Below are 13,473 nucleotides of genomic sequence, written 5' to 3'. Positions count from 1 at the left end.
GTTGGACCTGAGTTAGAGTTAGGGTTAGGGTTTGGGTTAGGGCTGGACCTGCATTAGGTTCAGGGTTAGGGTTAGGGTTCAAGTTATGGTTAGGTTTAGGGTTGGAACTGCATTAGTGTTAGAGCATTGTCGGTTAACTTTTGGGTTAGTGGTGGACCTGTATGTTAGAGCATTGTGGGTTAGGGTTAGATTTGGACTTTATTAGGTTTAGAGCATTGTGGGTTAGCTTTTGGTTAGGGGTGGACCTGCATTAGGGTTAGAGTATTGTCGGTTAGGGTTCAGGTTAAGTTTAGGGTTAGGTTTGGACTCCATTAGGGTTAGAGCATTGTGGAAGAATTGGAATTTTTAATAAGTAGGAATGGTCATTGTCAGGCACCTGGAGTAGTAGAGACAGTTCAATGTTCCTCCCATAAAGCAAACTCTAGTCCTTCCGCACCTGCCTGGGGATGGGCTAAGGTCTGACCCATCATTTGTGGAAAGTTTAAGAGCATTTTTCTTTTCTCATTATTATTTTTTAAATAAATGTTTATTGTTCAGATTATTACAATTGTTCCTCTCCCCCCCACCCCCATTGCTCCCCTCCACTTGGGTCCCACCCCACCCTCTGCCCTTACACCCACCCCACTGTCCTCATCCATAGATGTACAATTTTTGTCCAGTCCCTTCCCCCATCCCCATACCCCTTTCCCCCCTGAGAATTGTCATTCCACTCCCTTTCTATGCCCCTGATTCTATCACATTCACCAGTTTATTCTGTCCATCAGATTTTTTATTCATTTGATTTTTAGATTCACTTGTTGATAGATATGTATTTGTTGTTCATAATTTTTATCTTTACATTTTTCTTCTTCTTCCTCATCTTAAAGAATGCCTTTCAGAATTTCATATAATACTGGTTTGGCAGTGATGAACTCCTTTAGCTTTTCCTTATTTGTGAAGCTCTTTATCTGACCTTCAATTCTGAATGACAGTTTTGCTTGGTAGAGTACTCTTGGTTGTACAATAGGTTCTTGCTATTCATCACTGAATATTTCTTTCCACTTGCTTCTGGCCTGCATAGTTTCTGTTGAGAAATCAGCTGACAATTATATGGGTGCTCCCTTGTAGGTAATTAACTGTTTTTCTCTTCTTACTTTTAGTATTCTAAAAGTTGACAGAGTTGACAGAGTGGCTTTGTGTGCTAGGTGTACTATAGGGCCCAATGGCTCAGCCTCCCTAGTTATCTGAGTGCACTTCTTTGTGGGCTATGTCCACAGTTTTGTTGTAGTTAAGCCTTAATTACTATTGGTATCACTGGAGGAATTGGCTGTGAGAATCAGCTGTGTCTAAGGTGGGAGAACTTCTGTGCTAGAGACACCCTTATGAGGCAAGACTTGCTTCAGTGGGGCTTTGTTGCTCACTGAGTATGCCCTCTGAGTGTGTCCCTTATGGATCTGAGGAATTGTAATCTGGATGGTCCTACTCTGACCCCTGGGTACACTGGCTATTGGATCTCCAAGGAGGTGCTAATTTAGCCTCTGCCTGAGGCCACAGAGAGATCTGCAGATTCCTCTTCTTTGTTTGGGTTTTGGAGGTGCCCAGATGAGGCCAGCTGCGAAGCAATGCAAGCTGCTGTGGGGCTGTGGACCTTATTTTGTATGTTCTGGGTCTCACTGACTTAGCTGCAGTCTGTTAGGTAAGTTTAGATTTCAAAGGACCAGGCCATTCATATGCAAAATCCTCTGCGCACAGCTGGTGTGAGTCAGAGTCTCAGGGCAGAGCAAACAGCAATGGCTTCCCATCAGCCCTGCCCTAAGAGGCCCCCAGGTCTCAATGTCCCTTGGTAATCGCTGCAAGCACCTCTGAGAGAAAGCCGTCCTTGCGTTCCGCCTGCTGCCAGATAGTCCAATTTCTCCCCATATAAGTCTGGGTCCCCAGAGTCTCGCCCAGAACTGGAGTTGATAGCAGTCGGGAATTTTTGTCTCCCTCCTGATTGAGAAAGCCAGCCGCATACTCAGTTGCCAGCCCTCTCCGCGCACATGCCTCCATACCTCTGCCTTTACTTCCGCAGCTCCTCTGAGTCTCCATGTGCTTTTCTCTTTCTTTCTAGTTGTAGAATTTCCATTCAGCCAGCCTTCCTGTGGTTCTGGATGATGTCCGTTTTGTCTTTTAGTTGAAGTTTTGAAGTTGTTGTGTGAGGCAGCAGTTCAGGTGTTTACCTATGCCGCCATATTGGTTTCTCTCTCTTTTCTCCTTTTAAAAATGTTTTTATTGATTTCAGAGGTAGGAAAGGAGAGGGAGAGATAGATACATCAATGTGACACATCCATCGGTTGCCTCCTGCACCCCCCACATGCAGCAAGTCTGCTATCTGGGCATGTGTCCTGACTGGGAATGGAACAGGGACCTGTTGGTTTATGGATTGATGCTCAACCACTGAGCCACGCCATCCGGGAAGAGTATTTTCTTTGGGCGGAGAGTTTTGTGTATTTCCCCCTGGTGTGCAGACTGCACCTTTTTGTCTATAAAGTCATATCAGAGACGATGATGATAATAATAATCATGTGATCAATAATACAAGTTGTGATCAAGGGGGACTGAGCCTCGCATGGCTGAGTGTGGCTTCATTCCCTGGACCAAGTGAGCCCCCACCCCTATCTCTACATTTCTCATTAAAGTTGGACTCTGCCCACCCCACCCCACCCTGAATAAGAGCAGCATTGGAGGGAGGACTGCCTATGAAATCGTTTATTCTGAGCGAGGAATGATGCGGACTGGAACAGAGCCAGGCCCGGCATCTCACGGACCCTTCCAGCCCCTGCCCTACCTCAGGAGCCCAGCAGGGGGAGGCGCTGAGAGGCACTGAGGAACCCTAACCGCTGCCAGGGGTCACCATGCAGGAGAGGCAGGCCGGCCACGCCCGGAAGGGAGAGGACGGTGCGGCGGGAGCGGAGGTGGAGAGTGTGCAAGCCAAGTAGACTCAGCTGGGCAACACCATCGCCCTGGCTCACAGGAGGAACGCAATGGCCGTTCAGAAAGACGACGGTACGGAACCACACCCCACAGTACCCTGTCTCCCCAAGAATCTGAGACGACACCAGCAGCCCCAAGGACTGGCTTGTGGAGTGAAAAGTGACGAGGAGGAGTTGGGGGCAAAGATAAAAACACCACTGACCGCCGACAGGGACACACGGGCATCGAATAACCCACACATGGCGCTCATTTCTACCGCAACCCAACCAGACGAGAGAGAGCCTGAGACGGGAGGGTTTCGCCAGGTGAGGGCGCCGCTGCCCGTGTGGCTGCTGTTCAGGGCGTGGGGGGGTGCTGGGTGCCTCGCACACCGGACCGGGGGTAGGACTATCACCCCGTTTCCAAGCTAGGAAACTGGTGCTCCAGAGGTGACACGATTTGCCTGGGGGCTTTCTTAGCACAGGGCAGGGCCGGCTTCCACACACGGACCGGTTCCAGGTCCGAGTGCACCCTGGTGTGGCCGAGTCCTCCGAGTCCACGGCGCTGCTGCTCCGGAGGGGGTCGGCAATGGCTGTGCTTTCTGCGGGCGCCCGGTGTCCCCACGGGTGGGCTGTCGACGGTGACCCTCGCTCCCTCACGTATCAACATGGGGCGCCGGCCCACGGCAGCCGGACCCTCTCGAAGACAGTCCTGACTCCCGACGAGACACCCTCACGCCCTCCCGGGAGACACGCCGCGGGGCGTGCTTTCGGGGACCGAGGACCCTCATCGGAGTGGCCGGGGTGGGGGCTGCGGAGATGAAGCGTGCGAGAGGCCGTCCTCTGTGAGGAAGGGGGGGCGTGCACCCACAGCCCCGGACCCCGGGACCGGCCGGTCTGCGGGCCACGCCACCGGGACGGCCGGCGAGTCCAGCTCGTCGGCGAGCGCCACGGGAACACTTCAGGCTCCGGCGCTTCCCCAGAAAGGGCAGGCGTGCCCGTGGCGGTGTTGCCTTTTGCTGCCTTTTCCCAAAGGGCCGCCGAAGGATCCGGGACGGAGCGGATGGCACAGCTGTGAGGGTCTGATTGCCTTGGGAGGGAGCGCGCGTCCGACATCACCATTCGACCGGCCCATGTGGACCATTTTGTAAATGTCAGATGTTCAGCAAGTCTGTGACTCTCCCAGGAGCTGGGACCGGAGGAGGCCGGAGAGCCGACCACCCCTTCCCTTGGGCAGATGCAGAAAACGGAGGCCCAGGAGGGCCAGGCTCATCCCAGGTCCCACAGGGATCTTTCTGGCAGCGGCCCACCCCAGCTCCCGCTCCCAGCCAGGCTCTCTCTGCATCTGACGTTCTGAGGAGGCAGGGAGGGCGCAGAGGGGCCGGAGGGCGGGCGGAGATGGCGGAGGTGGCGGCTCCTGTGGGCGGCCAGGGGCTTAGTGGCTGCAGCCACGGGCGCAGGCGGGGCCTGGCACGTTGTTGTTGTTGCACCCATCGTCCCGGAGCTTGCCTGGCGCCCGGCTCCCGGTGCGGCCCTCGGGGTCCAGCTGCTGGCCGCCCAGGCTCTGCGGCCTCAGCCTGCGGACAAGCAGAGCACAGGCCGGTTAGTGCCGGGGCGGGGACGGCGAGGTGCCTGGGCAGGAGGGAGACGGAGGAGCCCTCAGCCCGCGCCTCCTCGGCCTGGGAAGCCCGGTGTCCGGAGGCAGGTGGGCCTGCGGTCAGAGCCCGGCTCAGGTGTGCCCAGGTGAGCTTCTGCACACACGGAGCCTCAGTGTCTCCATCTGTCAGATGGAGACCATAGCGCCCACGTGTGGCTCCTCATGACGTGTACGGGGCCATGGATGTCACGTGCCTGAGCTCAGCTCAGTGGAGGGGATGAGGCCCACCATCACTCATCCACACATCCATGTCCAGTGCCCGCTCATGGACCGGCCCCTGCGGGGGGCACAGGAAACCCTGCAGCAAGCCTGTCTCTGTCCTCAGGGAGCTGAGAGCCTGACGGGGGCGGGAGGGAAGGAGGGTAGGACCCCCTACGCAGGCTGCAGAGGAGTCTGAGGATCTGCTTCCCCCTCCGTCCCCTCCCCTTCCCTCCCCTCCCCTCCCCTCCCTCCCACGGGAGCAGCACCTCTGGAGGGAAATCCTGTCACAGCCAGGGGAAACCTGAGAGTGAGACGGAAAGACTTTGACTGCAAACTAGGGCATCCCCGCTGGGCTCAGGACGCTGACATCGCAGGAGTCCCTGGGGCTCTCCCAGGATCAGGGTGGATCCTCCTAAGATTCTCACTGAAGCGCCCCAAGCAGGAAGTGTCATTTAAAAATAGCCCCCGTGCCGAGGGAAGCTATATTGAGAGCTGGCGTTGCTATCTCTAGACTCTCGTCTCTTCCATTTTAACACAGAACGTAACTGCAGAGCCTGCTCAGGGAGAGGGGAGCAGTGACGAGGGAGCCGGTGAGGGAGACATGGGCCCCGAAATCCTGTGCGAATCAGGGGCGGCTTCCTGGAGGCAGCATTTGAGCTGGACTTTAAGGATTGGTATGGAATGTGGAGGGAGGGAGGGAGGGAGGAAAGGAGAAAAGAAGAGATAGAAGGGGGAGGGAGGGAAGGAGGGAGGGGAGAGGGAAGGAAAGAGAGAAGGGGAGGGGGGGAAGGAGAGAGGGGGGAGGGAGAGAAGGAGAGAGACAGGGAGGAAAGGAGAGAGGAGGGAGGAAAGGTGAAAGAGGGAGGAAAGAAGGGAGGGCAAGGGAGGGAGGAGGGAGGGAGGTGAAAGGAAGAGACACCAGAGGTGAGGAACGGGGAGTAGAAAGGACACCACAGTCCTCTCTGTCGCCCTCAGGCCAGACCACCGTAAGGAGGAGCAGCAGCTGCTCAGTCTCCTGCTCCATGTCACAGCTAGGACACCGGGCCCAGGAGTGCCGAGGCCTAGAGCAGATCTCAGCCAGGCGGGGCTCACGCCCGTGCACACCCCTCCCCACCCCCACGGGTGCAGAGGGAGCGAGGAGGCAGCATCCGGAGGGAGAGCCCTGCTCTGGGAGCCCACCCGCACCCACGCTCTGGGGGCTCCGAGACGGCGCTCTGGGGGGCAGACCTGGACCCGTGGCTGGTCGAGGAGTCTGCATTCCGGGGCAGGCATGGAGGGAGCCACGGAGGAGGTGAGGGGCCCCTCCGGGCAGGCTGTCCGGGTTCTGGCCGGTGGGCGGGTGGGCAAGGCAGGGCCAGTTCCCACTGGGGCTGGGGCGGGTGGAGAAGGCAGCAGCCTGTCACTCACCCTGCGTGGCCACAGCTCTAGGGCACGTGGGGGTCAAGGTCAACCCAGACTCACACACGAGGCCTGGCCAGCAATCCCCACCCACTGGCCGAGTCTCCCGGCCCTGCTCTGGCCAGCAGCGCAGGAAGGACCTCTGGGACCACGGCCGGAGACGCTGGGGTCCAGCACAGCCCACGGTCACTAAGTAATAATGACCACAGTAATGGGCTCTATCGTGCCAGGCCCTGTATCCGCAGCTTCCGCAGTCTGATGCCAGCCACCGGCAAGCACAGAGCTCGCTTCCACGGCTGGCATGAGGCCTGGGAAGCGAGCACCCAGCCAGGGTCACTCTGGCAGCCGCAGCGCCAGGATCTTACATTCCGGAGCCCGGGCCTGTGCGTGCCAGCGTCCGCCGGCCAGGTCCCACCCGCTTCCCCCTCTCACAGCGAGGCCGAGGCCCAGGGAAGGGCAGCTGGGCGAGCTGTCCCCTCCCAGGTCACGGCTGGCACCGGGAGCCTGCGGTTCAGAGGGCTCTGCCCGGCGGCAGCTGGGGGGAGGGGGGCGGGGGAGGACTTACTTCTCTCTGTTGAACACGATGAATTCCCTCCGCACGGTCTCCAGGCACTGCTGCAGGTGGCCGTTCTGTCAACGGGACAGACAGGGGACCGTGAGTGACGGACAAAGGGCCATGGCCAGCAGAGACCAGCCGCCCGGGGCTGGCACAAACAGGTGGGACCAGCTAAGGGCCGCGAGCAGCCCAGCTGGCACCGTGGCTGTGCCAGGGGCCCTGGCGGACAAAGATGTTTTTCTCAGTTTGAAGCCACTAAATCCAACCTGAGAGCGATGGCAGGGGGGGTTGTGGGTAGAAAATCCTGGGCGTGGCTCCCTGATGGCTCCAATGTCCGTTAGGCCTAATAAAGCGTGAACGGGGGAGGGGGAGGAGCGCAAGGCATCCTGTAGGTGCTTGTTCCCACCAAGAACAGGTGCTGAGAGCCACCTGCCACTCACCTAGGCAGAGCCTCGGGCCTGGGCTTGGGGCCGGGGCCCACCATACCGTTAGGGTCTACAAAGATGTTTCAGTTTCTTTAAAATCAGCGAAAAAGCCCGACGGGCGTGTGGCTCAGTGGTTGAGTATTGACCTATGAACCAGGAAGTTACGGTTCAGTTCCAGGCCAGGGCACATGTCGGGTCATTGGCTCGATCTCCAGTAGGGGGCGTGCAGGAGGCAGCCGGCCAAGGATTGTCATCACTGATGTTTCTGTCTCTCCACTCCCTTCCTCTCTGACATCGGTAAACATATATTTAAAAAGTAAGCAGAGAAAAATGAGCTTCTAGCAGGGAAAGCTGACATCCGGCCATCGCAGTCACCAAACAATGTTTGAAACGCTTTTGTGAGGAAGGGCCGGCTGTGGGCTGGATTCTGCCCCGCCCTCCAAAACACACGCTGCCGTCCTGACCCCCCATGGCGGGGGGACCTCCCGTGGAGCTGGGGCTGGGCCGTGTCCCTCGGGAAGGAGAGGCCACACTGGAGTAGGGGGCCCTCCACTCGAGGGCCGGTGTCCTTCCAAGAAGGCCACGTGAAGACACAGAGCCACGAGAGGAATGCCACGGACGTGGAGGCAGAAACGAAGGGGTGCGGCCACACCGAGGCATGGCAGACCCCTGGCCGCCACCAGGGCGGGAGAGGCCGGAGAGGGCCTCCTGCCACGTCTGGGGGAGCCCGGCTCTGTCCACACACTGCCTCTGAGCGTGTGGCCTCCAGGCTTGGGCGGGAATAACTGCCACTTCTGTTAAGCCACCAAGGCTGTGACACCAGGGCAGCCTAGAAAACGAACACAGCAGCTCAGGAAGCCCGTGTGGCGTGCCCAGGGCCCGCGAACGTCACCCCGTGGCCCGGGCGGCCTCCGCGGTGGCACAGGACCTCCCTCTGGGTGCTCAGGAGCCAGCGCACGGGGGCCCACGCGCTCAGCTTTGAGCTCCCGCCTGGAGACTCACGAGGTCCCTGCACCGGGACTTTGCTTCCGTCACGTGAACGTTCGGAGCGCCACGTGTAGCTCAGGCCGTTTCCCGCGATGAAGACCACGTGGGGGTGGAGGCCCCTCACTTGCAGCCCATGAGGGCATTTGGGGGGCGACGTGACAGGCCTCATCTGTCTAAAGGGCAGCCTAGCGCCCAGCGGGCGTGGCTCCGTGACTGAGCGTCCAACCGTGAGCCAGGAGTCACGCTTCCATTCCCGCAGGGCACAGGCCTGGGTTGTGGGCTCTATCCCTGGGGGGCGTGCAGGAGGCAGCCGATCCTTTCATCATAAGAGAGATGATTTTTCTCTCTCTCTAGCCCTCCCTCTGAAATCAATAAAAACATATTTTAAAATCACAAATAGGAAATAAAAGGCAGCCTAGCTCCATCGCATCCCTGGGAGCACAGGACTCCGGCCCTCCGGGTCCCCCCTCTACCACTCTCCCCCGCCATGGCGCTCACCAGTGCCCCCCACCCAACCGCCATGGCGCTCACCAGTGGACCCCCTCCCCCCCACCACCATGGCGCTCACCAGCGGGCAGCTGTCCTTCGTGCCGTCTCTGGACCTGTTCTTCGCCAGCCTCTTCTTCTTCTTGTGAAGGGGCTTGGATTCGAGAATCATTTCTTCGAGTTCAAACGTGGGGTCACAATTCAGTCTCCCTTTCTGAAGGAAAGCAGGGTTTGTCCTTCTTCCACCCATCATCGAACTTGACTTCACTCATTCATCCACTCAGTCACTCATTCAACAGACTCCTGTGGGGTGTGTCTGCTGTGTATCTTTTTTTGATGATGAGAAGCAACACATTCCCCCCGAACAGGCCCTCTGATGACCCCCACGGCCCCTCCCACACTCCATGTGGGCGGCCCCACCATCGCTGTCCACGTGCTCCCTTCCCAGGGACGGATGGTCCTTCACAAGGCTGAGTTTAGTTTTCCGATCTGACATTTCCACATGTTTTACCAGAAGTTCTCATGCCATCACTCCCTGTCCTGTAGATATCGTTATCACTCCTTCCGTGTAAAATGCCATTTCTCATGCTTCCCGTTTCCAGTCCTGGTTCCCCCTCCTCCGCAGCTGGAGCCGGTGGACCCCGGCCTGGCCACCTGGAGGCTGGCCCCGCCCACTGTGGCCGGAGGGATGTGGGTCTCCCTGCCTTCCAGTTCTTGGGTCCGAAACCTCAGGTGCCTTGTCTGTCCTGAGACCCATCCAGGGTGCCAGTCCCCTTGGGCAGCACACCTGGTAGTTTTTTTGTTTTGTTTTTAAACGTATTTTCATTGATTTTTTACAGAGAGGAAGGGAGAGAGAGAGCTAGAAACGTTGATGAGAGAGAAACATCGACCAGCTGCCTCTTGCACACCCCCCACCAAGGATATGCCCGTAACCAACGTACATGCCCTTGACCGGAATCGAACCCGGGACCCTTCAGTCTGCAGACACTCTACCGCTGAGCCAAACCGGTTTCGGCCACACCTGGTAGTTTTAACCTCCACGGCTCTGGAGGTGCGACTCTCCCAATGAGCAGCTGGGATTTCAGGCCCAAGTGTTTCCTGGCCCGATTTATCTGCCATTCATTCATTCACTCACTCACTCACTCACTCCAATGCAGGCTCTGGATCCAGACTGTCTGAGGTCAAGCCTGGTTCTGCCCACCTCTCACAGAATGATCGGGCAGTTTCCTGACCTGAGAACTTGGACAGACGCACTGCCCTGTGGAGAAGCTTGCATGAGATGCTGGGTGTGCATGCCAGGCACACACTGCACCCAGCTGGCTGCTGTCTCTCCTGCAGGTGCTCTCAGGAGGTGAGACACACTGAGCCTCCTGGTGCCGTCGAAGGCCACCCATCCTGGGGTCTCCCCCGGGCCCAGGTTGGCCCCCCTCCTGGTCCCCACTCTCTGAAGTCTCAGGAGGATGGCAGACAGGACCTTATTAACCACTAACGGAGAGACACTGCCCCCAGAGCAGAAGCAGTGCTGACTCTCCCTCAGGCCAGTCCTGCGTGCATGCTGAGTCTTGAAGGAGGGGTGGGACCCTGCAGGACATGGGGGGGGTGGTGGTGGCGTGCCATCAGACGGGACCCCCACTCACATTGGGCACAAAGCTGGGGGTCAACGCTTTCTCCAACACCGCGTCCCAGTTCACGTCGGCCAGGTAGGGCGTGCTCTGAACGTCGCTGAGGCTGGACAGGCGGCTCTCGGGATCCTTGGTCAGGAGCTGGGGACACAGGGCAGAGTGATTGCCTGAGCTGTGCGCCACCAAGGTGGGCGGGAGGCTGAGGGCCGGGTCACGCTCCAGCCGGGTCGCCCCGTCTGGGACGCTGTCATTGGAAGTGTCACCAAAACCCATCTCTTTACAACAGGGAGGGATGGAGGGGTCAGGCTGCTTCTGCAGGGCATCCAGCCACGGGCCCTTGGGCGGGGACAAACCCTGCAGCCGCTGCCTCCCCTCGGGGACCATGGCCCGTGACACGCTGGCTTGTAGGGGAGCACAAGAGACTTGGTCGGAAAGTCTGTAAGGAGGAAATTCCGACCTAGGGGAGTCGGTTGAAGGTGGCAGCCCTAAGTGTTCCTTGACCTTTCCAAGCGAGTCTGTGTGCATGTGGACCCTTGGGTGTTTACCGGGATCTTTATGCTTAATCTTTAGGCGTGCTTGCTTAAAGGACACTGCAGACATATGCGTCCTCCCAAGATTACTACCTTACTGATAAACCTTATCCAAACTGCTGCCACAATAAAAGCCGGAAGAGGCCGGCGAGTGAGGCTGTCTGGTTCCCTTAGCCCTTTCTTTCACAGAAATGTGCGTCAGAGTAATCATTCACCTGTCGCTCAGGGGACAAGTGAGGTCAGGGCACCAGGCCACAGAGGGCGCCTTGGACGGTCCCAGGGGAACTATGACCCTTGGCACATCCCATTATCAAGCTGAAAGTCCTGAGACGAGACAGCTGGTTTTTTTATTCTTAATTGGAAGCCTCTGGGATACAAGGGAGAGCCAGTGGGGCTGAGGAATCCGGTGGTGACTGCAAAGCAAGTCGGCAGAGAGTGATTCCGCGCGTCATCCATGGGGGAGGAGCGAGCGCTGGGGTCGGGGCTGGGGAGCTGGGGCAGAATCCTCCTCTGCTCCTTCGCAGCCCCGGGCACTGCCGGCAGGTTTCACTTTCCTGAGCCTCAGACTTCTCATCTCTACTGCGGGGACAACACCACTGCTCAGGGTCAAACACAGGCTTGTCTCGATGAAGGGAGAAGACCCAGCCCATGGCCTAGGACATACTATTCCCTCGACCAGCGCTGGCATGTGACCACCAGTGCCGTCAGCTGACACATCTTGGAGGATTCCCAGGGGCCACTGCTGAAGGCCAGCCCAAAGGGAGGACACCCAGCCTACTGCCCCCGAGTGCACAGAGCCCCCCCCGCTCCCCTTCGATAGCTCGTGGAGACACACACAGCCCGGCCCACCCCGGGCTCCGACTCTGAGAATCGGCCTTTCCAACAAGCCCCGGGAGGTGCCGACCCCGCTGGTCCCCGGAACACACTTTGAGAACCTCTGCTTCATGTAACACCGACAGTTCCTGCAATGGTCCCGAGATGCCCAGTGCCTTCGAGCCCAGTGATGGGAAGACGCTTTGTAGCTAACATGTGAGAGCCACCCGCAGTGAGGGTCTCTGTGCTGGGGTCCGTGCCGGTGTGCAAGGGTCCGGCATGCCGTCACCACTGGGAGTCCGGGCCCGGCTCGCCGGCCAGCAGCTTGTGACCCTGAATGCCGGATGCTGAGAGCCCTGCTCTCCTTCTCCCGTCCCTCCGTTTCCTCCTTCCTCGTGGTGCCGGAAGCCCGAGTCTGTGCCACGGCCCCATTCCCGCCGGCGGGCGGCGGCCCCCTTACCTTCCTCAGCAGGGCGACCATGCCCTGGCCCCATGTGGAGGAGTAGTGCACACGCTCCGCCTGGAACATGTTCAGGATCTCCGTCACGGGCATGGCCGAGTGGATCTCGTACGGCCTCTGCAGAGACAACGGGCAGGATCAGAGAGAGCGACAGGACACGGCGCTGGCCGGGTTAAAACCATAATACAGCCGCCGGTGTGGCTTGGTGATTCGGCCTCAACCCATGAACCAGGAGGTCTCGGTTTGATTCCCGGTCAGGGCACATGGCCAGGATTGCAGGCTCGATCCCCAGTGTGGGGCGTGCAGGAAGCAGCCAACCCATGATTCTCTCTCATCATTGATGTTTTTCTCTTTCTCTCTCCATTTCCCTTCCTCTCTGAAATCAATACACACACACACACACACACACATATTCTTTTTTAAAAGAAAGCGTTTATCTTTGAAGCAGTAAGAACCACTCCATCCTTGGGGCTTTGGCCACATCGTCATCTTTGATGGTTCTGACTTGTGAGGGAGACAGAGAAGGAACTTTCTACTGGCCAAGGCCCAACCAAGGTTATGTGAGCTGCTCACTGCAGTCACTGGCCTGACTATCGGAGAAGTCAGCGTCTGGCAACGCTCTTGTCCTCTGGTTCTGACAAATACGATGGACCCTCATAATCCTCCCCTGAGTATGTGCGTCTGTGGAACCACAGACGACAGGGACAGGCCAGGATGAGGCAGCCTGTGGGAGATCAACCTTTCCATTCATGAGAAAATGAGCAGACTCATAGTTGTTTTTGTTGTTTTAATTCTAAAAAGCACCATTCCACTTTGAGGAATTCAGGGGAAGTAACTGATGGAGAGTAGATCACAGCTGCTTAGCTACAGGGTGTGAGTAATACATATGTGTCCTCTCAGAGCACTGACGGCTTGTAGACTACTCCATTAATTAATTAATTAATCAATCACCCGTGGCCACCATGCCCGGGCCTTGACCTCACTGGCTACTGGGCTGACGGCCCCTGTGTGCAAGGGGCAGAGCGCACCACAGTGGGAGAAATGGGGTGCTGCCCGGAAGGTGAGTGACACGTGTACCACACGCAGCAGCCCAGAGCGGTGAACGCCGAGAGAGGATGGGCCAGTCCCCATGTGCGGGAAGCCGCGTCTGAGAGGTGAGGGGGCCTGTGTAAATGCTCCTTGTGCAGAGAAAACAGCCTCAGAGTCTGTGTCATCGTTCCTCCTGCTCAAATACAACGACGGGACCCTTGCTGCCAGGCAGCTCCAGGGGCCATCTTTGGTTCTTCCCTTTAAATGCGATCAAGTGAAAATACATTCCGGGTGCCCCATCTTTCTGGGACACCGAGCTGAGGTGCTCAGGGAAGATCGGGATGAACAGACCCACAGAGCCCGCGAAGGACGCACGGCC

General features: G+C 58.0%; 1 protein-coding gene across 2 annotated transcripts in view; it reads right to left on the bottom strand.

Moving 5' to 3' along the window:
* Positions 1–3,697: 3,697 nt before the first annotated feature.
* Positions 3,698–13,473, bottom strand: part of STK32B (serine/threonine kinase 32B) — a 71,186-nt gene continuing 61,410 nt past the window's right edge. Inside the window, exons 8-12 of one of the 2 annotated variants that reach the window (XM_036426752.2) lie at positions 12,066–12,182; positions 10,278–10,403; positions 8,723–8,854; positions 6,752–6,816; positions 3,698–4,507 (exon numbers count right to left, since the gene is read on the bottom strand). In XM_036426752.2, the coding sequence (XP_036282645.2) occupies positions 4,366–4,507; positions 6,752–6,816; positions 8,723–8,854; positions 10,278–10,403; positions 12,066–12,182 (582 nt within the window). In that variant the 3' untranslated portion in view covers positions 3,698–4,365. Of the gene's footprint in view, positions 4,508–6,751; positions 6,817–6,845; positions 6,962–8,722; positions 8,855–10,277; positions 10,404–12,065; positions 12,183–13,473 lie in introns of those variants that run through there. The other variant, XM_045574210.1, reaches the window with a different exon arrangement.

Source organism: Pipistrellus kuhlii, unplaced genomic scaffold, assembly GCF_014108245.1.
Source record: "Pipistrellus kuhlii isolate mPipKuh1 unplaced genomic scaffold, mPipKuh1.p scaffold_m20_p_1, whole genome shotgun sequence".
Taxonomy (NCBI): domain Eukaryota; kingdom Metazoa; phylum Chordata; class Mammalia; order Chiroptera; family Vespertilionidae; genus Pipistrellus; species Pipistrellus kuhlii.
Note: the sequence above shows the minus strand (reverse complement) of the source record. Positions and strands in the feature narration are given on the sequence as shown.